Source organism: Drosophila arizonae, chromosome 3, assembly GCF_054131065.1.
Source record: "Drosophila arizonae isolate 15081-1271.41 chromosome 3, UAZ_ARI_1.0, whole genome shotgun sequence".
In the NCBI taxonomy this organism is placed as follows: Eukaryota; Metazoa; Arthropoda; class Insecta; order Diptera; family Drosophilidae; genus Drosophila; species Drosophila arizonae.
In genome coordinates this window covers 14,649,311-14,677,044 of record NC_142923.1, presented here as the reverse complement: position 1 = coordinate 14,677,044, position 27,734 = coordinate 14,649,311, and the positions used below count along the sequence as shown (strand labels likewise).

General features: G+C 35.3%; 1 protein-coding gene across 2 annotated transcripts in view; it reads left to right on the top strand.

Annotated features, from left to right (window-relative positions):
- The window catches only part of Nos (Nitric oxide synthase), a 48,202-nt gene extending 20,669 nt beyond the window's left edge, over positions 1-27,533 (top strand). For both annotated transcript variants that reach the window (XM_089465375.1, XM_089465376.1), the window contains exons 6-19: positions 3,657-3,748; positions 4,969-5,110; positions 5,992-6,131; positions 6,325-6,499; positions 8,982-9,163; positions 10,931-11,140; positions 13,785-13,929; positions 14,532-14,636; positions 14,745-14,812; positions 21,664-22,003; positions 22,789-23,931; positions 25,016-25,140; positions 26,187-26,253; positions 27,232-27,533. In XM_089465375.1, coding sequence (XP_089321501.1) covers positions 3,657-3,748; positions 4,969-5,110; positions 5,992-6,131; positions 6,325-6,499; positions 8,982-9,163; positions 10,931-11,140; positions 13,785-13,929; positions 14,532-14,636; positions 14,745-14,812; positions 21,664-22,003; positions 22,789-23,931; positions 25,016-25,140; positions 26,187-26,253; positions 27,232-27,339 — 3,042 coding nt within the window. In that variant the 3' untranslated portion in view covers positions 27,340-27,533. The remainder of the gene's footprint in view (positions 1-3,656; positions 3,749-4,968; positions 5,111-5,991; positions 6,132-6,324; positions 6,500-8,981; positions 9,164-10,930; positions 11,141-13,784; positions 13,930-14,531; positions 14,637-14,744; positions 14,813-21,663; positions 22,004-22,788; positions 23,932-25,015; positions 25,141-26,186; positions 26,254-27,231) is intronic.
- Positions 27,534-27,734: the final 201 nt, after the last annotated feature.

Genomic DNA, 27,734 nt, shown 5'->3' with positions numbered 1-27,734 from the left:
TATTTATTAAATTATTGCTTATTAAATTATTTAATTTAATTATCTAATAATTCTTAAAAACTAATATGGCATTAAAAAAAAAAAAAAAACAAAAACACAAAATAAAAGCAGCTTTTCACAAAATTCCGAAAAGCGATGATAATTTTTTAGTTCAATTAATCATGGCCTACTGCCGTGGTCTTTACTTATATGCCCATGCTTGAGCATCATAAATTTTTGGTAGTCATATACATATCTACATCATGTCACATTGACAAATCTTCATAACTATTTATTCAAAAATTCAATTTTCAGCAGCTTTTCGCATTTGAGTCTTATCTAAGCAACACATTAGTCCGCCTCGTGCATTAAACAATAAATGCAATATTAGCCCAGAGCAGGCAGCGCAATTCACCAAGACACATTAGGCAAATGTGTGTAATTTAGAGAAATTTTGAAAGATACGTAGAATAGTCGGGCAAATTAGTCAGCGCACAAATCACAGAAGACAGCACACTGATTGTCTGTGTGTGTGTGTGAGAGAAGGAGACAGACAGAGAGTCTGTATGAGAGTATGTGAAACATTGTTCAAGATTTATGCGTGTTTCAACAAAATGACAAATGTAAAACGCGCACCCAAAGGCTATAAAAAAGCCAGCAAGTGACATCAGGCAGAGGGCAAAGAGAAAGAGAAGGAGAGAGAGAAAGAGAGGGAGCGAGATAGACAACAAGGCACAACATAGCGCAAATTTGAAATGCAAATCATTGTAAATCTTAATTTACAAAAATTTCAGTGTCTGCCACACACACACACAGACAGGCAGATAGAGAGAGAGAGAGAGAGAGAGAGAGAGAGAGAGAGAGAGAGAGAGAGAGAGAGAGAGAGAGATAGACTTATTCATGGACACAAAAAAGAAATATATATATATACAATATATTCATATAATGATCAGTAGTAGTTGACATTACGAATTGCCCGTGTGTGCGCAGCAACGTGTGAACAGATTTGCATTCACGCCTCAATAATTTACATATGTACATACACACATAGACATACATATGTGCTGTGCCTTAGAGCATGCTCAGCTTTTCAATTTGACGTCTCTGAAGTCACCTTGAAAATTCACTTAACGTTAAAAATGTATTCACTCTGTTCATATTTAATGCCCCTCGTCTCTTGGCCTTTTTTGCTTATGCCCACAGATATGGCACACTCGAAGCAATAGTTGAAGCTAAACAAATATTGCAGCATAAGCAGTTGAATACCCTGTAAACAACAAATTATTGCAATAGTTTAGAGTGAAGTCAAAATTTATGAAATATATATGAGAAACTGTTTGTGAATATTGGACAATTTTTAAATATGTTTAATGTATCGAAAATGTAACAATGATATAATTTTTAAATCACGTCAAATGAAAAATAAGGAAGAAAGCATTTATTCTTTTCATTACATTTTAAATAAAGTTAAAAGTCTTATCAAGCCAAATTTTACCATTTCCTAATAAGAGAAAGAGAAATCTATATGTAAGAAAAAAACATATTTAATTTTCATCACATTTAAAATTTAATTCAGGCTCTCATCTAGTCAGGTTCCTAATTGCGGCATAAGATATGCCCTAACCTATTCTATACAGCTCCAATATAATTCAGCTCTTTATATATATTATTTGCTGATAAGTGTTACACCATAACCCAGATTCTATAATTTAGTTTATAGTCATGTTTTAAATTCTATATGGCCTCTTAAGATTTAACTAATGATTGTAAAGCCAGCATATACAGCTTTAAATTATGCTTCTTCTTTCCCTATCCTAAGCTATTCTTTTCTAGTCCATCTATTCTGCTTTTGCAATAGTATTTCAAGTTCATCAGCTTCCCCTGGGGCTCTGCGGTTACTGCTAGCCAGTTTATTTGCATAGAATTTATATCAAGAGAAACTCTTTAAATTACTATTCTAATACCTCATTCTAGAATTGCCCAGATATTATATACAAACTATTCTACTTAGGCTAACAGCACTTTAAACAAACAACATACAAGAAAATATTACAGAATATCTGCACGTTGCTTGGCCAAATCCAACTAACATATTTTCTACTTCTGTCTGGGGACTTGGCACACAGTGTGTTTGGCTTTCAGAAAAATGATGGTGCATAAACATTTTGGAGCTTATACACAGAGTTTTGTTTGCTATGATAAATTCATTTTACGCCATGACTTTTCGGAAAAGTTATCCAATAACACTTGAAAAACAAAAAGTTTGCTGTAAATTAAATGCACGCATCATGCATAACTGAATGGCCAATGGGCAAAACACTTGAAAAAGGGTTCCAAACTTAATTACAAAAAGCCAAAAACCCAAACTCAACACGGCAGAAAATCAAATGAAACTGAACCAAAAGCTGAAATGACAAAAAAAAAAAAATTAGGAGAAAGAGAAGGCAAATAATGAAATGAGAATGGGTGTTTAGATATTTGAGTGGGTTAGCAGAGATATCGCAAATAAAGCCAAGGGTAAGTACTCGCACCTGTCACTGATAAAGCGGACAGCAGGTGTGAAAATTACCCCAACAACAGAGTTAATAGAGAGGTGTGTGTGTGTGTGCGTAAGTGTGTGTGCTTTGCTGCTAAAATGGGAATATCCAGCAAATGCATTCAAGCGAATTCATTGAATTGAAGTACAACAACAAAAACCAAAACAAAAAGGCGACAATCTGAATGAACCAAACTAAGCGTATTACGTCACATTTATCATACGCCCCATGATCCAGCAGCAAAAACCAAATGGAAATGAAAATGAAAAAGAAAACAAAACACATAGTAAAACATGGCAAAACAGAGAGCTGAACCGAAACTGATTTCATTTAGAGTTTACTGTGTTCGGCGGCGCTGCAAAACTTTGGCCGCACTTAAAATTCATGTAGTACAATTGTTTTAGCTGCTGTGTTTTCTCCACTGCGATTTCTGCTGTGAATACCCTGTAAAAATTTGATTAAATTTTGGAGGGAATTGGAATTAAATTTATGTTTGCTTCTTGTTTCAATTATTATAATAATTAGTGTAAAATACTTAATAAAGAATTGAAAAACAGATATTACAAAACATATTTTGTCTTTTATCTATATATATTATTTAATATTATTTTTAAAATAGAAGATCTGGTAATAGAGGATAGAGTGAGAGGCAATTATAGAATAATTATTAATCTTATAAATGTCAAACATTAAATATGTTGAAATAAAAAAAAATATTAAAAAAATAATAAATAAAAAAAATTAAATTAAAAAAAAAAATAATAAAATAAATAAAAAAATTAAATTAAAAAAAAAAAATAAAATAAATAAATAAATAAAAATTAAAATAAATAAAACAATGAACAATAAATTTTCGCTTTTACCTATAAAATCTTATCTATTACAGGGCATCTACAAGTCATGCATGCCTCTTTCAAACATTTTTCTATTTCTTTCTGTTGTTGTCTTTGGCATAAAACGCTATGAATATTTTAGTTAATTTGAACTTTTGCACTGGGCATCGCCTAGTTGCAGCTGCAGCTCTGATTGCACCAACAACTGCTGTAGGAAGGCGAAATCAGAGGTCTCGCTTTAACTTGGTTAAATCTTTAAATATTTGCTGAAATCTATTAAAAACATTTGCTGCATACTATTTTGCAGGTCTTTGACTGTCGTTATGTGACCACAACGAGCGGAATGTTTGAGGCCATTTGCAATCACATTAAATATGCAACCAACAAAGGAAATCTCAGGTAAGAGGTGCAAATATCATCAAATAATTATAGAATTATAAATCACAATTATTTGTCAACTAATTATTTGAACTACGCAATTCACTTTTATGTTTGCTTGAGGTTAAATTTATTGTTAAAATATTAATGAGAACATATAACTCGAATATTTATTTTGTTATTTACGCTTAAGTTAAAATTTGTTTGAAAATATTTATAATAGACTTAATTATTTAAACATATCTTATTTTAATTCAAATAAATGTATTTAAAAAATTTTTTAAATATAAATATTAAAAAAAAAACTTTAATTAATAATATGCTTTAAATATAATATGTTTAATTATAAATAGATTTTTAGATAATATAAAGTAAGTATTATTAATAAATTAAATATAATAAAAAAAGGTCAAATAAAAAATTATTTATATCTATTATTTTATTTATAATAAAAAAAAACTATATAATTTCAAAGTATTATTTATATAATTCCATATATTTTTTTTTCATTTCATATTAATTAAAAATATATTTTATATCTTTTTAAATCTTTATTATTTTAGATTTAGAAGTTTCTTTTTGTAGTCTATTAAATTGCATCTATTTCGCTGGCTATTTTGAGTTTCGCTTCAATTATTGGCAAATTTTGCCATAATTAACCTGCCCGCCGCTTCATTGCCAGCTTATACTAATTAGCGAACACAAATTTCTGATCTGCCATATTGAGCGTAACGTGAAAATTGTTAAGCCTCAGATAATTTGCCATGTCTTTAAATATGCTGTTTATGCCGGTTGGAAAATGTATGCAAAATGCATAGATATGTACATATATATATATCTATATATATATATACATTGACACACACGCACGCACACTAATCCACTCAAATCGTTTTATTAGCATTTTGGCCGAAATGGCAGGCAAACATTTTTGGCCAGCGCTAATTGGCCATGAGCTGAACGAACGTTGAGGCTTGGCAAATATTTGCAAATTTTGGTAGTCCAAAACTAAGTGTTGCGACCGGACTATCAATTGCACTTTTGACTTTGTTGAACCTCGAAAGCCGCTTATGTGGCCAAAGTTGTTTAGGCTCGACGAACTTTGGCTCGAACTAAAATAACGAATAAATGGATATTTTAACTCGAGCTGAAATAATGAATAGATGCATTTGTATTAAACTAGCTATTTAATAATATTTTTTTAAATTTTTTTTGTTTGTTTTTTTTTTTTTTATTTGCAGATCTGCTATTACAATATTTCCACAGCGCACCGATGCTCGACACGATTATCGTATATGGAACAATCAGCTTATATCCTATGCTGGCTATAAGCAGACCGACGGCAAAATCATAGGCGATCCCATGAATGTGGAATTCACAGAGGTAATTCGGGGTTTTAATAGAGACGAATATTTTGGTGAGACTAGCCGGAATATATATTTAAGTAATATTATTTTGACTTTGCTTTGAGATGTAATATATATTTAACTAATATTAATTTGACTCTACCTTGAGCTAAAGTAAATGTCATTTTTTTTTTTTTTTTTTTTTTTTTTTTTTTTTCAATATAGTTTTATTGCAGCTTTTGTCGTAAACTCTATGGCGCATTTATAGAAATGTCATTGAATGCAGAAATTAATTATATAGCTTTCTGCTCAAAGGGCTAAAGACTCCGAACGTTTGAGCTTCCCACGAGTGTAGGGATAGGCCTATCAATGTTGCACAGCCGCTGGGCGATTCATGGAAATTGAAGCAATTTCCACAATCGTTTGCTGGCCTTTATTTATTGCCCATAATCTACCTATCAATATACATATATATATGTATAAATGCAGATATACATATATATTTCAGCATGTGTTGGCCCGCATGTTGTTGGTAAAACCAACAAGTTGAGAGATCCCTTGAATCCACAATAACACAACAAATTACAGTTGAATAAATGTGTGTGTGTCTGTCCGGGGGCGTGGCACAAAAGTTGTACAAACTTCATGTAATAAATCGTATTTTAAATACGCAAAAAACCGAACAAATAACAAAACTGTCAATAAATACTGACACACGCACGCCCACACTCACACACACACACGCACGCACTCACACTCACTGCTGAGTCCTCGCATGTGCACAGTGTCGGGTCGTTGATGTATTTGCATGCAAAAACGGCTCGAATGTATGCCACATATTTGTACACATGTCACTTTTTATGGTGGCTTCGATACTCATGTTGTTGCTGTTGTTGTATTTTTTATGTACATGCATAGGTCTGCACCAAACTGGGCTGGAAGGGCAAAGGCACCGAGTGGGACATATTGCCGCTGGTGGTGTCGGCCAATGGTCACGATCCGGACTACTTTGATTACCCGCCGGAGCTCATACTGGAAGTGCCGCTGAGCCATCCCAAGTAAGAGTGTGTGTGTGTGTGTGTGTGTGTGCGTGTGTGTCAACAGTTATGTTAACAAAGCAGCTGGTTGACTAGTTATGACACAGTGTATTTAAAGGATTCGCATCCGCATGGCAAATAACAATTTTTACCCAACTCTCTCTGTCTCTCTCACTCTTTCACTCTTTCTCTCTATCTCTTCGCTTCTCCACAGATTCGAGTGGTTTACTGAATTGAGCTTACGCTGGTACGCCTTGCCCGCCGTGTCCAGCATGCTATTCGATGTGGGCGGCATTCAGTTTACGGCAACCACATTCAGCGGCTGGTACATGTCCACAGAGATTGGCTGCCGGAATTTATGCGACACAAATCGTCGCAATATGTTGGAGGTAAGTTGTCGACGCCTTAAAGCATTAAAGCTGCCGATCAAAAGGCTGCCTCCATATATTGTAATTGCGTTATTGATAGCGCGCGCGGATTGTCCTTGCCGCATGTCCTTGATGTGTTTGTCGCCGGCGCACGCTCCCCATGTTCCGGCATTTATTTCATTTTACACACCATAATGGTCGCGTTTCCATAAGGATATTTTACGTTTTCCCCCACCCTCCCAGCCAGCCATTAATATTGTTTAATAAAAAAGGATACACCAAGAGGTGTGCAATTGTATGTAAAGCGGCAGCAAACGAGGCAATGGCTACTCTATAGATCATGTTCTTATACTCTACCTCTAGTGGAGAGGCACTTGACGAGGTATTGCTTTAAAGATGCATTAAAGAGCAGGTGAAGGTGAATCTTTTATAGATTAGTAAGGATTTTGTAAATCAAAGTGAGAAAGTAGAAAAATAATAAATATATAAAAAAAATAAATAATAATTTGATGATAATAAATATGATGATAATAAATGATATCATATACAAATCTTAAAGTAATTTAGAGTTAACAAATATCGTTTTTTTTTTTTTTATTTTATTAAAGCGGTTTTTTATATATTTTTTTTTATCATTTTATTTTAATTTTTTTAATTTTCCAAGCTTTTGAAAGATTTGTAAATTCTTTTAAATAAAATAAAAATAAATTTTAAGCTAATATCTAGTCATTCTTAAAATCATTCAGAATATTTTAAAGATTTGTATAAGCTTCATAATTTTTGATTTCCTATTAAATTATATGAAATACAAAAAACTTGAGGGTGCTTAAATAATTATATATTAGATGACGTCTTATCGTAAAATATTATTTATGTTACAAAATATTATTTAAATTGCAAAATTTCTATGCATCTATGTGAATTTCTGCGTCATATTAACTCAACTAAGACAACTGTATCATGCATACAATGACAATCAATTCAAATCGAAGGTTTCGCATAAAATCCCGTTGATGTCACACAAACTTCAGTGTATTTAATCCCCGGCGTGCGAAACACTTTCGCTGCTTCTCCGGGTTCTTTATCGCGTTTACTTAAACGGCATAAAGCGTTTTACTGGTAAATATTTCAGAGCCTGTGTGCACATATGAGTGCGTGTGTGTGTATACTCGTTGTTGTGCAGGTTCGAGACAGTTTATGTGTGTGTGTACAGCTTGGGTTGTCATGGCAGCTGAGAGCCTAGGAATGTGTGCGTTTAAAAGTCGCTCGAGCGCATTTAAAGTAAATCGGATTTATCTGCCTGAATTGGGAAATTATTGAATATTGCATGCAGCCGGCACTCAGCTACGAACACGAACAGAAACACGAACAGGAACATGAGCACTAATTGCTGCGAGGCAACAAATTCAAGTTATTCGAACTGCATCGAATTTTGATGAATTCGCACTTTCAATTTGGCTGGCATAATTAGTTTTCAACACGCACTTGCCATTAGCATGATTCAATTTGATGACAACATAATGCGCAGTCCTCGGCAAATATATCGATGTTGTATATATAAATATATATGTATGTGTATAATGGGATATCTATGTATGTTTGTTAAGAGCTCTAAAAGCACATTGGATTATATGTGATGAAAATATTATTAGTTATTTATGAGTGAGAGATTTCATAATTAAAATTAATATTGAATACTGAAATTAATACTGAAAATGAATTTTGACAAAAAAATCCGGAATTCTATATAAAAGTCTATGATATTAATTTTCTTAATTTTCTGAAATTGCAACTAAAAATTTAGAAATTGTTTTTCGTCTGCATTGAAACTTAAATGTTTTCCCTTTCGCGGTTCTGCTGGAAAATTGAAAAGTTTTCCATTTCCTGAAATTTTAGCTAAATTATGGCCACTGTACAGCATGGCTAGAGGCAAAATCGATATAAGTTTCTAGACCAAAGCCCAGTGACCGCAATGGGCGTGTGAACAAACGTTAGCAGCAACTTGTTGCCGAGTGGGCGTGGCAGTAGGCAGTGCAATTATCAGTTTTTGGCCACAAAAACCAAAAAATTGTGATTGAATATTAACAATGTCGCATCAGTTTAAGGGTGAAGAGAGAGAGAGAGAGAGAGAGAGAGAGAGAGAGAGAGGGAGAGAGAGATGGGTAGAAAGAGAGAGAGGGAGAGACGTGGGTAGAAAGAGAGAGAGAGAGAGACATGGGTAGAAAGAGAGAGAGAGAGAGAGAGAGAGAGAGAAAATACGACCGTAGGAGAGATTTTGCAGAGCTAGAGGAGGGTTCATTGAGAAGTTATGTATTAAATATGCAGATCCAGAGAGCGAGATATAGAGTGTCTGAGAAACAAGCAGAAGTTTGATATAAAAGAGAGAAGTGAAGGAAGAAGTAAGATGCCGCAATAATAAAAAAAATACATAATTCTTCTATATAAGCTAAATAATCCATACCACATTTAACTTTTACTAACCTTTTACAATCTCCCTTTACAGACTGTGGCGCTGAAAATGAACTTGGATACGCGTACGCCGACCTCGCTGTGGAAGGACAAGGCCGTGGTGGAAATGAATATAGCAGTGCTGCACTCGTATCAGAGCCGGAATGTGACCATTGTGGATCATCACACGGCCAGCGAGAGTTTTATGAAGCATTTCGAGAACGAGTCGAAGCTGCGGTAAGCATAAATTCGTTTCAGCCAAAAACCGATCGAGTTTCGTTCACGGAGCGTATGCTCAATTTTGCATTGTTTATGCTCGACGTGCGTCCCTCATGGCATATGCGAGGCGCATGTTTATGGCCTAACGTGTTTTATTTGACTTCCGGCCTGGGCATAGGGGCAACACCTTTCAGGTGCGAATTTTATTTATTGTTTTCAATTTGCTGTCGCCGTCGTTTTATGTAAAGTGCACGCGAGACACACGAATGCCGCACGAATATGTCAGAAACTTTACACGCCGTGGGCCACGTCGGGGAGTTGGCCTTATCAGTTGTTGTTGCTGCAGTTGTTTTTATCATTTTTCATAAATTATCATGGCGCAACTGTTGTCACACTTATTGCCCCCGTGTGCCATAAATTAGCCAACACCTTTCGGCACTGTGACAGGAGTTAAGCCGTTTTAATTATTAATATTGGTTGCAGTTGATTTTACGCCTTTATTCAATAAATCAGTTGTGATTTATGCCATTTATTTATATAATTTTTTTAATGTCTAAATAATTAATTGTTCTGGCTGTTTTGGCTATAGGGTTAAATATATAAATTGTGAGCAAGTGCTTTTTGTCATTAGCAGTTTAATAAAAATTATATAAAACTTTTATAGCTCTTCATTTTATTTATTTTTTTTATTTAATAAATTTTATGAAAATAGCTTTTTTTTATGTTGTTAAGTGATATATTCACTTAATTTGATAAATGTAATGCAGTTTTATTTGTTTGTAAACTTTAAACGTATTTATACATAAGTACGCAATTTAGTGTTCATAAAAAATAATAATAATTACCTTTTTTTAAAAATTTTATTAAGAAAAAAATAATTTTTATATTTTATTTATTTATTTATATGAGACACTTTATTTTTAATCAAAATGTTGTGTTTAACATTTTTAAAATTTAAGAGTATAGGACACATTGTCCTTTTCTACTTAAATATAATTATATTTTTATTTTTGTATGAAATCTCGTTAAAATTTAAACCTCTTAAATTAATTGACAAACTTTGAATAAAATAATAAATTAAAATGTATTTTGGCTGGGAGATTAAACATCTATTTATTTTAAATTGAATTTAGTTCAGTTCCATTGCTAGTCAAATTATGTTTTGCTTAAATTTAATATTTTCTATTAAACATATTCAACTACACTCGCATGCTCTTTTGCTTCTCATAGCTAAATACGGTAAACTCATTTAATATATTAAGCTTTAAATTACATATTTATCCAAACCTTCAAAGCAGCGAATCAAAAAGTCATTGACAAAGTTAATCACTGTGCGATTACATCGAGATTACTTTGCCTCAGGCAAGAAGCAAAGCCGGGTTTCCGTGTGTTTACACTTCTAAATCGGGTTATTAATCGTGTTCACTTAAAGTTAAATACAGTATTTAGCGGCAGTCAAAATTAGTTGAGCCAATGCGGAGAATACGCTCGTGGTTTAAGCCAGCCGGTTGGCTGCCTAAAAATACTTGGCCGTATTTCAATTAATGCCAATTTGCATTTTCTAACGCTACACAAAGCGCTGCGTATCTCCATCTCTTTGGCTGCCATCAATTAGGCAAGGGGTGGAAGGGAGGCGGTGCCATTAGCCATTAACTGGGGCTCTGCAGCTGCTGCTCTGTGGCGTTATGTCAATTAGAGCCAATAAGCAAAAACAAAGCGGCGACCATAACAATTACTTGATATTCATCCGTTCCGTTTTCCGCTTTGTCTCGTTTGGTCGCTTAGCAATGGTTGCCCAGCGGATTGGATATGGATTGTGCCGCCGTTATCTGGCTCCATAACGCCCGTGTTTCATCAGGAGATGGCGCTGTACTATTTGAAGCCATCGTTTGAGTATCAGGATCCCGCCTGGCGCACACACATCTGGAAAAAGGGACGCGGCGAGAGCAAAGGCAAAAAGCCAAGACGTAAATTCAATTTTAAACAAATCGCTCGGTAAGTACGCTCACTTACCATTTACCTAAACAGCGCGACCTTTGACTTTTTCTCTGTGCCAATCATGTAATTGTGCCTGTGTATGTGTGTGTGTGTGTATGTGTGTCTGAGTGTGACGTGCCACACGACACAGCATCAGCAGGGATTAGCTCTTAAGTAGATTACATGGATTCTGGTTTATTGCTACCAGTTGCCAGTCTTCATTCTCTTGCCTCGGCTCAGCTTGGCCATTCGCTGTCAACTGTCCTGGAAAATTTGATGCATTTTCAGCTGGTTTTTCAGCTTGGGCCATTGTGTATTTTAGCTGCATAACATAATGAAGATTATACAAATTTGCAGTGAACAATAAACATTTCTGTATGTGGTATATTCACTTTATGGTTATTTCGAAGCAAATTTTGCAGCTTGTATATACTAATAAAATAGTTGCATTACTATGTCACATGTTAACATATTTCTAATTAGTTTTACAGCTGCCATTTGAATATTGACTCTGGCTCAATTATTAAATATAATTATTATCGAATTTTGCTACACATTTTGTGATAGGCGTCACATGTAACAGTTCAATTTGTTGTTTAGCTCAAAGGAAGTCCAAGTACTTTCTGATAAGCTAAATATTTGACTTTACATGCTATTATGCATAGTTGCTCATGTATTTACCCACAACAAATGAGCAAACAAAATGCTTTAGTAATTAATTGCAGATTGAGCAGCTCATAGCGATATGAGATAAAATAATAATAAAATAAAAAAAAAAACAATCAAAAATTTTATAAAATATGAATTGCTTTATTATAAAACTTTAAAATAATAATAAAAAAAAATTTAAAAATTAAATACTATAACTAAAATGAATAAAAACATAAAATGAGTAATATAAAATATAGATATTTAACAGAGGAAAGTGTTTATCAAATTATTTTTATTTGGATTTGATTATAAAATTACATTAATGCCATTAGTCAAGGTGTTAATTTCATTTCAATTAAAAATTATGTATTATACCTATTATACATATTATATTACATTGCTGCTACTAATTGAAGCCTATGTTTCAAACGTAGTTGACTCGGTGCCATATGGAAGCCATAACTCAACTGCAACTTATTTATTATTTAATATATTATTAAACAGCTCACAAAATTGCTGCAAGATTCAAGTAATCAATCTGGCTTAAGCTATTAAATTTTCATTGTTTAATATTCGTAATGTATCCAGAACAGGTAATTAACTGTAACTCAGCTGAAAGCTCATTGCGATGCCAATTGTTAATGCTTTGTTTAGTCGCCAATGCAGTTAACCAATCAGCAATTATAGCCAGCTGGAGCAGATATAAAAAATAAATTGCATTAATCAACAGCTACAGATTGTTGCCCAATGTATTGGAAAGAACAAAATAAAATAAACAAAATAATAATTATTTAATGAGTGCACTTTAAATCGTTACGATTTAATGAAGTTGTTGACGTTCGTTTTCACATTTTCATAAGCTAATTATATTTTAATTTATTTCAACCGTTCGGCAGGCGAGTTGAGTTTTATTTCGCAAAATCTACTATACATATATCTATATATATATATATAGATAGTCGATATATTTACAGATTATTGCTCTGCTGTTAACTGTCAAAATGGTAATAATGAATTACATTAAAAAGTTGTCAATTAACATGCTTAAATCGTTATTTATGCAAATGCTTATACACACACACACACGCATGTACTCTCACACACATATTCACTCTCTTACATACGCTTTGCATTTAAAACGAGCTTGGCTGAACTTTTTATCAATGCTTAAATGAATTGCAAAATGCATAATACATATACAGACTCACATACACATACACGTGTGTGTGTGTGTGTGTGTGTGTGTGTGTGTGTCGCTTTTATAATTAAGTTTAATTGTTTCAGCACGCGCTCTGCTCGGCACGTCGACTGATGAAATGGAATTAAATCAGTGCTGACATCGACAACTTTATGAAAAATCAAATTATGTTGCTCACAAAAGTATGCAACGAAATGTGCGCCAGGCAGCCATATTGAATTACAGTTAAACTGCCTATAAGCAGCAGCACACACACACGCACACACCTACACAGTCCTTCTCTTAGGCTTAAGTAGTAGCTCGGCATACGTTACGAACAGCAGCTGAGCAACAATGGCCCCATGAGCCATGAGGCTCTACCCAAAACTGACTCTGTAAATTGTATGAGTCAAGCAGGGGCACATCGAGCAGCTAAGCTGCTTATAGAGCATATAGCTTCCCTGCCCTTTCGTTTTATTTCACATTTTTAGACGTTGCATTAAAGTTTCATGTGCTCAGCTAGAACAAATCATAGAAGCTGTTTGGATTCGAGAAACACGATGGCAGCCACGCCTGCTGCTGCTGTTGTGCAATAAAAGTGTGTGTGTGTGAGTGTGTATGTGCTTTAAGCAATTTATGCCATATTTCTAGACTATTTTCCAATTATATGGCATGCCAATCAAAACAGATCCCACATCGCTGTGAGCAAGCTCTGCTCCTGAGTCTCTTTAAAGAGCTACTTGAATATGCATAGCTAGTTAACTACACACACATACACACACACACACACACACACAAACAGCCATTTAAGTCACCTTTCTCTCTTGCTTGCAGTGCTGTGAAATTTACATCGAAATTATTTGGACGCGCTCTCTCGAAGCGCATCAAGGCAACAGTCCTATATGCCACCGAGACGGGCAAGTCGGAGCAATATGCCAAGCAATTGTGCGAGCTGCTGGGACATGCGTTCAATGCGCAGGTGAGTTCAAGTTAAAGCTATATACATTAACAGTTAAAGCAGCAATCAAGTCTCTATTCCAACTCATGTAATTCAAAAATTCATAATTTTAATCTTAAATTTGTACTGAAATGACTAAAATGCAAATATTAAGTATACGACATGTTCAGCCCTAATTTGACATTAAAACAAAAGAGAGCACTCTGGACCATATAAAAATAAACAGCAACCTGCGACCTATACCAAAATGCCATATTACACAAATTAGCATAAGCCCAAAATGTGGCAGGTAAATTTTTGGCAGCTTAGTGTCCACAGGCAGGTGTATGTTTGTGTGTGTGTGTGTGTGTGTGTGTGTGTGAAAGCGGATGCTGGTATAAAAAGCAGCTGTCTATCGTTTGGAAAACTAGATAGCACCTGTGACAAACTACACACACACACACACAGGTACACACACACAGGCATACACACACACAGGAACACTCACCCATTCAGCTAGCTCATTTAGGCTGTTTGCGTGTTTTAACCAGGTCAAAGCTACTAATGACCAGAAAAGTGTTGGCTGAAGCAAGTTTCCCGGTTTGATTACGCCCACTGCTAGACTAAATTGTTTACCCATCTAGATATATTGCATGTCCGACTATGATATATCCTCCATTGAGCACGAGGCGTTGCTAATTGTTGTTGCCTCCACCTTTGGCAATGGAGATCCGCCGGAAAATGGCGAGGTGAGTTTCAGCATAAGTGCCTGACCATTGATCATCGGCTAAGTAGTTAATTAATGTCTGAGCTCAGCCAGCGCTAATGACATCAAATGTGAACTTTTGTGCTTACAGCTCTTCTCGCAGGAATTGTATGCCATGCGCATACAGGAGTCGGGCGAGCACGGCCTACACGATTCCAGGTGAGTCTCTTGCCCAATAAATTTCCATGCCTTTAACTTTGACCTCGCCCGTTGTTGGCTATTGTGCTTTTTCCTTTTTTTTTCATTCTTTATTTGCCTTTTGCTAACTGCGCCGCTCTGCATAAATTTCATATAAATCAATTTGGCTGGCTGCTTGCTCAATATTGGCAACACGGCAACTGCGATGGCTCAAGTTTGTTGTAGACGGCTCAGTTTTATAAATGAGGGTGTCTAAAAGGTCCGCAGCTAAATTGCTTTTTAAGCAAGAATTGCATAATTTGTAAGCCATTTACCTTTTATTATCTGCCCTACAATGTTTTTTATTTCCTTCTCTTTTTTTTTTTTTTAATTCCAAAGTTTACCTCAATTTGTTGTACAATTTTTTGTTCATTTCAGGTTGATTTTATATTTTTATTTGAAGCTAAGCTATACAAGCTATACAATTGTTTCCAAAAATCTAATTTTTTTTTTTTTAATTTATAGTATTTAGCTTGAAATATATTTTTTAATTAAATTTAAATTTATTTGTATTTTATTTCTAACTTTATTTCGTTTTAAATTTTAATACTATTTTTTAAATATTTTTTTGTAATTTAAAAAAGAATGTATTACTTAAATATAATTTAAATTTTTTAGTTTTGGAAATAAGCAATATTTATTCATTATTTTTTAATTATAAATTTGTAGGCTATCAATAAAAAAAAAAAAATCGTAATAAAACTCATATGCTAATTCAATGAAAATTTCAAGAGAAAATTCTATTCCAATTAAATTCAACTTATGAACTCAATTTGTATATAATTCCTTCATTAAATTTATTCCATATAATTTTCTTTAATACTTTTTTTTTACAATTTCACTCAAATTTAGTATTAAAAAATTAATTACATTTTGGCTTTGGCTCTGCCAAATTAATTTCTTTAATAAGTATTTTGGTTGAATTTGGGTCGCAATTTTGATGACACATATTTCATGCCCATATTATTAATTGGCATAGCCGTAATTCGTTTTCGTTTTTGTTTTTATTTTTATTTATTTTGTTGTTGAATTTTATATTTTGGTAACCATGCCAGCAGATGCTTTAAAGCACAAACACACACAGACACGCACACACATGGATACACTCGCACACACGCGACCATTAAGAGTGTGCCGCTTGGGAGCGCCGCCAAATCCGCGCAATTTCCCTTGGCCCATCGCACCGCAGCCCAAACAATAACAATAATTTTGTTATTTCGATATTTCCGAGGAGTGTGTAGGCATTACATATGACATGAGTAAGCTATACTCTATGAAAATGTAAATGGAGCATGATGAATTGGGGATTGAGCAAGACAAGAGAGAGGGAGAGTGCGTGAGAGTGAGAGGGAGCTGCTTTTATGTCTGTTAAATTCTGAAGAAACTTTACTAGTTGTTGCACAAAAGTTAAAATTTGTTTTCTGTCTTTGGTCATATTAAAAATATGGTCAAAAAATTTTATACATTATTAACAATTTTCTTTTTCTTTGCCGTTTTTTAGGGTATTTCTTTCGTTGTTCAGCCTTAAAAGTCGTTTTGCTTGCTTTTTTTTATTTAAGGATGTAAAGGGGATTTCCGCTTGACAGCTTTGACAACTTGCTGTGCAAACACACACGCACACACACACATACATACTCACGTATACCATTGCTCACACATGTCTAAATTTATACGTCGGTAGAGCTGCTGTTCTTGAAGATGAAATTGAAAATTCATATGAAAGATGTGCAGACTGTTAAAACATATTGACAGCAATATAAATACATACATACATACATATGTATGTGTGTTGGCATATTTGGCAGTTCAATAAAGGCTGATAAGCATCAACAGTTAAGAAAATGTCCTGCGGCTGAATAGACGCCTTTTGCGACTCCCGTGAATTCATTTTTTTTAAATATTAAATATTTTATTTATTATTTAATATTAGCAAGGTAAAATTAATACATGCATAATTTTCTGTTTACCGAGCCGTAGATTGTTCTCCTCACTTGTTGATTCATTCATTTTTTTTTTATTTTTACTTTTATTTTCATTGTATTTTTCCTTTAACAAGGCCCAAAAAGTTCCTTGGGATGATTTTTCCATTGTGCCAAGCACTCAGCATAAATCAATTAATATGATTTATTATTGCACTCCGAGATGAGCTTCGTATATTGTATAAGCCACGCTTCGGATTTTCCTTTTTGGCTAATGCATATATAAATCAGAGTGGCTGACGTTAATTAGCTGGCAATTTGTGATTTAATAACTGATAAGTGGCTGCTCATTAGCCAACCAATTGAATATATTTCGATATGCTGGCTAAGAGATGAGCCATCAGCCATCACTTGGCACCGGAGGGGGCGTGGGGCGGGGCGCCAGCAACAGCTGAACTGAGCTTCCCTCAGGCATCTTTCATTTTCGAGTGGGCGCTGCTCTTCCGGCTCATTGGTTGGCCCGCCCGAGTCCGGAATCTATGCTTGGCCTGTTAATTGTTTGCCTCAATTGATTTCGTGCTTAAAGTCAGGGAATGCGAAAAGTTTCGCCGGCAAGTTGCTGCTGTCGCTTGTTGTGCGCCATGTGGCAAGATGTTGAGTGGCATTAAAAGTTTACAAGCTAGTTGCCCAATAGTTTACAAATAGTTTAAGTGCAGCCAGCAAGCAGCGAGCAGCCAGCAGCTGCAAATGCAAATTGCATTTTGGGCCAACTTTAATTCAATGTTCGCTTCCGCAATCTCGCCCTTCTCTGCGACCCGCCCAGTTCGGCCACGCCCTGCAACAGTTCTGTTATTAATTGCGTTACATTTGCAAGTGGCGCGCTGTTAATTTGATTGTGTGCGCAGCACATTAAATAAACATTTCACATCATCATTTCGGCGTGGGTTGGTCTGGGCTGGGCTCAAAAGTGCACAGTCATCAGAGTGGCCTTTGGCCCGTGTCGGCCTTGTCTTGAGTCCTGCCGCTGTCGCAGCTCCTGTGTTTGTCAGCTCAAGTGACTCACTTAATTGCTGTCTATTATGCCATCAACGCTTGTAAGTGTCCCTTCAAGTGCCAAGCAGGACAGGTTGCTTATCTATTTGTCCTATGTGTGTGTGTGTGTGTATGTGTGTGTATGTGTCAGCGTGACAGCGTGACACTGCCAAGCAGCATCCGCATCCTGCAAGCTGCAACTGCCGCTGCTTGAGCACACAAGTGCCACTTAGCCAGTTAGACATAATCATCATCATTATTAGCAGCATCATTGCTGCTGGGGAATCGCACAGTAGCTGTCATCATAGCTTCTTTTATGATGATGCTACCTATCAACTCACAATTACTTTACTTTACATAATGCGCCACTAAAGTAACTCAAATTGCATTTTCACCATCCTCATTGAGCATGAAGCAGATGTCAAACAACATCAACTCAGGTAGATAATGTCATCAAGTTTGTACTGAATTCAAGACTTGAATGAGTATATTAAATATTGAATATTAATATATCATTTAAATATGTAATAATTTGTATATGCAAACTCTGTGAAATATCAACTAAGGAGAGAACTTAAATTAATTTAAATAATAATTTTTGGATGTAGAAGGGACGACAGCTTAATACAGTCGAATCCGGTTATAACGACATCTTTTATCATTTCCGTACGTTTATTACGACGTAAATTCTTGTCGCTAGACAAACTTTTATTAGGAAATTTATACAGTTATAGCGTCTTCTGGCTATAACGACGGTCCGTTGAATCGGATTATACTTTACTTATTTATATTGACAATTATTTTTTATGAATAATTAAAATGCAAATTGGGTTACTTTCCAGAATAATTAAATATTTGCAATATCTAAACATTTACACCCAAGATGCACGAAATCTTATTATAATCCTATCAATATTATATATAAATAATATGTGAATCGCATAAACTTAGTCAAGTTCTCCTTCAGCTACATTTCAATAGATCAGCTAAGTGCTAAGGCTTTACGGCGCACATTTTTAATTCGAATCGTAATCGCTTCAGCACTTCTCAACAGCATTTCGAGTGCACAAAATAATTGCAAACGCAACTCGTCCGGGGGGAGGCACTTGGCCCCAAGTGGGGCAGCAAAAGGCAAGGAGCGAAAAAATAGTGTTGCCAGCTTTTGGCCACTAGGCGAATTTATGATGGCGTGTCCGGAAAGAGAAACAGCCAATTTAGAGAACAGTTTGCCAGCGTTTTAATTATGCCACAGTCTGTCTCTCTCTCTCTCTCGCTAGTACTTTTCTCTCTTTCTAACTCTGCTTGTAGTTAGCACTTAAATTTTCCGCTCTTGCCTTGTTTACCTTTTCGGCTGTTGTATTGCAGCTGCTCTACCTGTGCCACCTGCCACCTGCTGCCCACCACTTGCCACCCGCCACCGGCTCTAGCTGTTGCACGGCTGTAAATTACGACACTCTTTTCACGCCAAGCTGCACTTTTGGGTTCTCGCAAGCTCATGAAGCTTAAGCTTCATCCTGTGCTACAGCGATATTCGAGATGTATCAAGGATAACTCTGCGTTGTTTCTCTATCTGTGTCTGTCAGCGCGTCTCTCTGTTTATTTGCTGTTCTTGTTGTTGTTGCTTTTGCTGTTGCAATTGTTGCTCTTGCGATTCAGTTGATAGGCAGCACGCAGCTTGGCAACTCAACGCTTTGCTACCTTGATGAATTGCACATGCTTAGCTTTGGCACTGTGGAGCTGACAGCTGCAGAAGCAAATAAAAATATGAGAAATTAATCAAATACAGCTGGATATAAATGGGATTATTTTAGTAGTTTTCAAGCTGAAATTTCAAGCCAAGCCAAAATTTTCTAGCATTTAAAATTTTGATGAAATTCAAATTTAATGGAATCTTCAAATATTTACTTTAGGGAAAATAACACAAATATTTATCGAGCTTAAAATTATTAATTATTTGTCGCACGCAAATAAATAAAATAATTGTAATATTAAATAAAGCCAGCTTTATTTAGGACATTGAACAGGAATTGGAATATTAAGTATTTGTAATTCTCAGAAAATTTTCTCATTTATTTGAGTTGTTAAAATAAAAATGAAAACAAAATATATATTTCCAGGAATATGGAGGACTGAATAAATGTCTATTGAAATCGTTTATATTTTATTTTATCTATTATGTTAATAGAGCTAAGATAATTTATGTATCAATGGTTTATGCCTTGGGCTCGTCAATATGATTTTGAATATATTATTAATTTTCCTCAAACTATTAAGCTAAATTAAAAAAAAAAAAAAATTAGATGTGAGAATATTAGAGAGGGATAATATATTGTTTGAATTTATTATATATAATTGAATTGAAATGAAACATTAATTTTTTTATTTATTTATTTATTTTTTGTTCTGAATTAAATTCTTTATATTTCACTTAACAAAATAACATGACAAAAAATTTTTTTATTAATAGAAATAAAAAATAATTTTATTTATAATTAGTTTGTTTTTATATTATAATTAGTACTTGAACTTTTTAATAGATATTTGGTTTATTTTTTAAACTTACTATTCTACATAATTAAAAAAATTTAATTAAAAATATAATAATAGTTTATTGTGTAGTATTAAGTAAGTTTATCTAATGGTTGGGTTGTCTAATTTATAAATTGTTTTCAATTTGATGATTAGGAATTTATATTTCATCAATATTGATTGCAAATTGTTCATTGTCTTTTATAGTGTTCAACGACTCGCAAATGTCTTCGTTTTATCAAAAACTATTGACACGTTTCGCATCCGCTGGCTGACACAAATGCAGAGTTCTTTATCTTTAGTCTGGCTTAAGGCCATCAGCCAGCTGTGTGCAGCATGCTGTTAACAAGTTCTTACAGCGTGTAAGCAGTAGCAGCAGCAGCAGCAGCAGCGTAGCAGCGGCAGCAACAGAGGGACGGCCAACACTTGGCAGCTGATTATGGGGCAGCCAACAGGTTTTTACGACGCGCCAAAGCCATAAACTTTTGACCCAAAGCTAAGCTGAGCAGCAGCTCAAATAGTTTTAAACGCATTTGCCAACAGACGAGATGTGGATTGGATGCTGCTGCGGCGAGGATAAGGCAAAGCCAGCTGCATCTGGCAGCGGCCTGGTGGCTGCTCGTTGCGGATATTTGTCCATTTCTCTGTGCTGTCTTCTTTAAAAACTGCCACTGTTCATTGTTGAATCATCACTCAACGTGTGGATGGACGTATTGTGCGGCGGCAGCGGGGTTCATCTTCAGTTAGCTGCAGGCAGACGCCACATGCTGTGTGTTATGCTGCGGCTGCTGCTGCTGTTGCTCCTGCTCCTGGTCCTACTCCTGCTGCTGTTGCTGCTGCTGCGGCTGCTTCTGACGAGCTGCTGACGAGCGGATGATTACGCTTTTTAGCAATTGCTTTGCCTTGCCTTGCCTTGCCTTGCCTTGTTTTCTGTCTAAATTCCAGCCCAATAACCCAGCTCCACATTTCGTTGCCCAGTCCAAGGCGAGGCCTCCTTCTTCCTTGTGCTCATTTTGCTTGAGTTTTTTATTTTCGTATCTCTTTTTTTTCTGCCCACTTTGGCTACATCAAATGACAAGCGTAATAAATGTTGTGCTGTCAGTTATGTGTATGTGTGTGCTCGTGTATGTGTGTGTGTTTGTTGCTCTTATTGTTGCCATCTTTTTGCCGTGTCCTTTGCCTTTGTCATGGGATAACAAGAGGCGCTTGGCTCACGCCCACGCCTTTTGTTTGGCCGCCTTTTGTGAAATTTATTACGAGCTGAGCACGCAAGAAAACGCAACATTTCAATTTCTAACTAGCTTTGTCGTCCCCCCTCTCTCACTCTCTATCACCCTCTCGCTCTGCGATTAGCATGGGTGTCAGCTCATCCAAGTCCTTCATGAAGGCCAACTCACGGCAGGACTTTATGAAATTGCCGCTGCAACAAGTCAAGAAGATCGACCGCTGGGACTCCCTGCGCGGCTCCACCTCGGACACCTTTACGGACGAAACCTTTGGGCCGCTCTCCAATGTCCGCTTCGCCGTCTTTGCGCTCGGTTCGTCAGCTTATCCGAACTTCTGCGCCTTCGGCCAGTACGTGGACAACATTCTGGGCGAGCTGGGCGGCGAGCGTCTGCTGAAGATTGCCTACGGTGACGAGATGTGTGGCCAGGAGCAATCGTTCCGCAAGTGGGCACCGGAGGTGTTCAAGGTGAGTCCTGAAAATAAAATATGTATCAAGTTTTTACCAAATCTCAAATAAAAATTAAAGTGAAATATAATAATTTAATGTCAAAAATTTAGTAAAAATTTAAATGAGTAAATTAATTTAAAATAATATAAAAATAAAAAAATAACAACAAACAAACAAAGTAATACAAGAAATAATATTTTTATATTTTATATTTTATATTATAATATCAATATCTATCTAAAAAAAAAAAAAAAAATATTAATAGCTATCTATGAATAATTCTAATTAATTTTTATAAATAATTAGTGTAAATGAGATCTACTTATTTAGTTAATATTAAGTTTACAAAAATAAAATAAAAATAAAAAATAAATAAATAAATAAAATAAAAAAAAACAAAAAATAAATAAATGAAAATAAATATAAAAAATATAAATAAAAATAAAATAAAATAATAATAATAATCATGAACAAACGTATTCAATTATTTTATTTAAAAAAATATTGTAATATTTATATCTAAATAAATAAAAAAAATAATAATAATTTGAATGAAATCCACTAAATATCATTAAAAACCAAAAAATTAAATTTTGTATCTCTTTTTTTTTATATATTTATAAAAAATAAATTTAAAATTAATTTTAAAGTAAATCTTGAATTCAATCATTTTTTGTGTAAATGAAATTTACTAATAAAATAACAATATTTAGTCAACAAATAAATTTAAATAAACATTAAAAAATACGATTAAATAATTGATAAAATAAAATAAATTTAATATCCATCTCATTCACCTGCAGCTAGCCTGTGAGACCTTTTGCTTGGACCCGGATCAGAGTCTGTCGGATGCTTCGCTGGCGCTGCAAAACGAATCGCTGACCGTGAACAATGTGCGCCTGGTGCCGTCGGTCAGCAAGGTCTCGCTGGACGTGGCGCTGTCCAAGTACCACAACAAGAAGGTGCACTGCTGCAAGATCAAGGAGCAGCCGCACAATCTGACCAAGCTGAGCGAGGGCGCCAAGACGACGATGCTCTTGGAGATTTGTGCGCCAGGGCTGGAGTACGAGCCGGGCGATCATGTGGGCATCTTTCCGGCTAATCGCGCGGAGCTGGTGGACGGACTGCTGCAGCGACTGGTGGGAGTGGACAATCCGGACGAGGTGCTGCAGCTGCAGCTGCTCAAGGAGAAGCAGACCTCGAACGGCATCTTCAAGTGCTGGGAGCAGCACGACAAAATACCCGCCGATACGCTGCGCAATCTGCTGGCTCGCTTCTTCGATCTGACCACGCCGCCGTCGAGGCAGCTGCTCACGCTGCTCGCTGGCTTCTGCGACGACAATGCGGACACGGAGCGACTGCAGCTGCTGGTTACCGATTCGTCAGCCTACGAGGACTGGCGTCATTGGCGTCTGCCACACCTCCTGGATGTGCTGGAGGAGTTCCCTTCGTGTCGGCCGCCTGCTTCCCTAGTGCTGGCTCATCTGACGCCGCTGCAGCCGCGCTTCTACTCGATCTCATCGTCGCCACGTCGCGTCAGCGATGAGATTCATCTGACCGTGGCCATTGTCAGGTACCGCTGCGAGGATGGCCAAGGCGACGAGCGCTATGGCGTCTGCTCCAACTACTTGGCCGGCCTGAAAGCCAACGACGAGCTGTATATGTTCGTGCGCAGCGCCTTGGGCTTCCATTTGCCGGCGGATCGCAGTCGGCCAGTGGTGCTCATTGGACCTGGCACTGGCATTGCGCCCTTCCGCTCCTTCTGGCAGGAGTTCCAGGTGCTGCGCGAGGTGGATACCGCAACGTCGCTGCCAAAGCTCTGGCTCTTCTTTGGCTGTCGCAATCGCGACGTGGATCTCTATGCCGAGGAGAAGGCCCAATTGGTGCAGGATCAAATCATGGATCGCGTGTTTCTAGCGCTCTCAAGGGAACCAGATATACCGAAGGTTAGTTTGCATTTGGGGCTGAGTTGAGGAATAGAAAGTTTATTAGTGTTGAAGTAGAAATTCATAAATTTCTGTTGGGATGTCAATAGAATAAGACTATATACATATATATGGTTTAGGGCATAATTAAATGTATTTATTTTTAATAAATGGTCAAATGTATTTTAAGTATTTGGCACTCATGCAGTCCTCTAATATTCAAGCCTTAAATAATTTAAAAATAAAAGTCAAATTTCACTTCCATAATTTTCTATTTCCTATTAAAAAAAAAAAATATTTAACACAAATATATATGTTTAATTAGGTACTATTTATTAATCATATTCTTTATTTAAAGAATAAGACATTTAACCAAAATTACAAAAAAAAAAAAAAATAAAATAAAATAACAAATTATTTATTTAAAAGTATTTACCTCAAATATATATTTTTATTTTATATCATTAATTAATATTTTATAATATTTTTATGTTTGAGGAATAAAATATTTATCAAAAATTTGCAGAGTATTTAAAAATTATTAAAGCCGTATATAATTTGAAAATTAAGGGCGAATTTCACGTATTTAGTGAAAATATATATGCATATATATTTTTTTTTACATATATACTATTTAATAATCAAATTATTTATTATAGAAAACAACATTTATCAACAATTTACAAAATATTTACGAATTATTTAAACCATAATTAATTTACAAATTAAAGACAAATTGAATTTCCATAATATCCTATATTTTCCACTAAATTATTTGCTACAAATATATATTAATATATTTATTTATTATTTTATTATATATATATTTATTATTTATTTATTAGCTATTATATATAATATATATATTTATTAGCTATAGAGAAAAACATTTATTACAAATTTATAATTTAATTGTATCCCTTTCCTTTGTAACTCAACTTGTGTAACTTAAATTGCATTAGGAAATGTTCGCATCACAGATTTCTTAGCCTAAGCAAACATTTGTTACAGAAGCCCAGACAGTCAATCGGGTGGAGGAGGGGGGTGTGCGGCCTGTTTTTTACCTTTACCGTCATTTGATGCTAGTTTTTCTCTTTGCTTGCAGACATATGTACAGGATCTGATTGAACAGGAATTTGATTCGCTGTACAAGCTGATTGTGCTGGAGCGGGGACATGTTTACGTTTGCGGCGATGTCACAATGGCCGAGCACGTTTATCAGACCATCAGGTGAGTTGCGAGCGAGACCGAGAGCCGACTTTAGTTCGTACTAGTTTTCCGTTTGGCTTGATTGCCTTTGTGCTCCCGCCGGAGCGGCAATGGGGCGTTGCTCCACTGGGAATTTATTTTCAAATGCTTTGCGGTCGTTTTGCCATCGTTTTTCTGTTTTATTCCTCTATTATTTCGTGCGCTGTTTAACTGTTTTTCTATTTTCTTTGCGAGCCCTTGATTACGTGCATTATTGTGACATATGCTGCTACAGCTACAGCAGCTGTGGTGGGTGTGGCAGGTCCTAACACTACTACTACTACCAGGCACACACACATTCAGTATTAATAGATGGCATATGGTCAGAACAATTTGTGCTTCTCATATCAATTCATTCGCACTGAGCCACTTTGTTCGACGATGTCTTTGACTGCGTCTCTTAATCCTAAGCGGTTTATGTTAATTGAAATGTCTGAGCAAATTATGTGCTGTGCACTTAACAAAAAATTGAGAGAGAGCCCTAAACCTGATATAGTCAGAGAAGATTAATTAATATTTATTGGATGCCTGATGGCAATTTTTAAAAATTAAATGAGCAGTTTTCTTGAATTTAAATTGAAAAAAAAACTTGGTTAAGTGTATAAAAAATATTAAGTTTTCACATAAATTTAGAAAAGCAAAAACTTATCATGCAAAAATAATATATATAGCATCTGGTAATATTTTTATATCGTGATATATTTTAATTTATTAAAAACTATATATTTTTTTGTGTGTTTAGAAAAAATAAGAAAATAATAATAATAATAATATACAGACTCCAAATGATTAAACTTCAAAACAAATTTAAACGACTTTTCCCTCATTTGAAATGTAATTATTCTCATATATAATTATGCTGTTCTATAATTATGTCGTTAATTCTCTTAATTTGCGTCTCACTCATTTTATTTGTTTACCAAACAAAACTTTAATTCAGCAAAGTGCTTCGTTTTCAGGCACACACACACATACATAAACGCATATATAGTTCAAAATATTTATTTCTTTTCTTGCTTTTGCAACAGAAAATGCATTGCCGGTAAGGAGCAAAAGACCGAGGCGGAAGTTGAGACATTTTTGCTCACATTGCGCGTAAGTATCCTTCAACTGGAGCAACTTAAACTGCACGTATAAATAACATAAAGCAACTGTGCGAGTGCCAGTGTGAGTGTGAGACAGTTCGCTTCCGTCGCCACAAGCGGGGGCCACGGGGCGTATGCGCATTTTATGCGACCTTAGCTGCTAAGAGCGGAAAAGCGGGCGAAACTTTGCTCGGTGTTTGCAGTTCCTTCAGCTGCATAAATACAATATTTGTGTGTAGTTGTAAAAAATGCAAACGTTTTGTTGCCAGTTGCAGCTGCTTTGCTGCTTGATGCCCTGTTTGCACAGCGAGTGGGGTAGATGAGTTAGTTTTTGATAGATAATAAAATGATGAAATTAAAAAATAAAAATAAAAATAAAAAAAATTTTTAAGGTGAGAGAAACAAGAATTTTCTTTAACGTAAATATTTCACTAATATACAAAATTTTCAAAAATTCAGTTTTAGATTAAAATTATATAAATTTTAAATATCTAACAAATATATTTAAATAAGAAAAATTAAAGATTTTCTGAAAGGCAATTTTAAAGTTACTCAAAAATGTATATTTCAATTTAATTCTTCGTCTCTTGCAATGTCATGCAGTTGAGTATCGATGGCAGTATAGTTAAGTATCGATAACATTCCAGTTAATAATCGATAGTTCATTGTAGTGCCATACCCTATTCCCATTAGCCTTTATTTAAAATATTGTTTTTGTACTGAGTACGTTTTTAACACACTTGCTTTGATAAACTTATGTGAGAGAGAAAGTGCAAGAGAAAAATTTCATACCAGGGTGTCAGCCAGTAGCTCCTTGTTCTCAATAGTTTTTTCTTAGCACTTAGTTTGTTTTGGCATTTTGTTTGCTTGGCTCTCTTGACAGTCACAAATATGATGAGCTTTACACTTCTATTGAGAGCCCTCTAACTCTATACTCCATTTGATTTCTTTTGCAAACACTCACACACACACACACGCACACACACAGGACGAGAATCGCTATCACGAGGATATCTTTGGCATTACGCTGCGCACCGCCGAGATACACACAAAGTCACGTGCGACCGCAAGGATTCGCATGGCATCGCAGCCATAGTAAGGATAACTGACATAGCAGCTCAACTCTTAAGCGGCAAGGAATTCGTTTTACTTTGACACTTGCCCCGCACCTAAGAAGAAGTCTTAAAGCTTACGATTAAACAGTCCAAAGTGATCGAAAAATTTATGATTATTCCAAAAGTTAATTAATGCAACAGATAATTATTTAGATAAGAATTACAAACAAAGAAACTTAGTATAGTTTATGTTGCGCATCCAATTAAGCTTTTCATTTTTTGAAAATACACTCAAAGAAAAGAAGAGATTGACATACGTCACATTTTGATTTATGCCCCATAAATTACCCACCGTTTGCCCGAATATCTGTTGAAGCTTCATCAATAAAATCTTATCAAAACTATAGCTAAACAAAATGAGAATATGCAAAATATT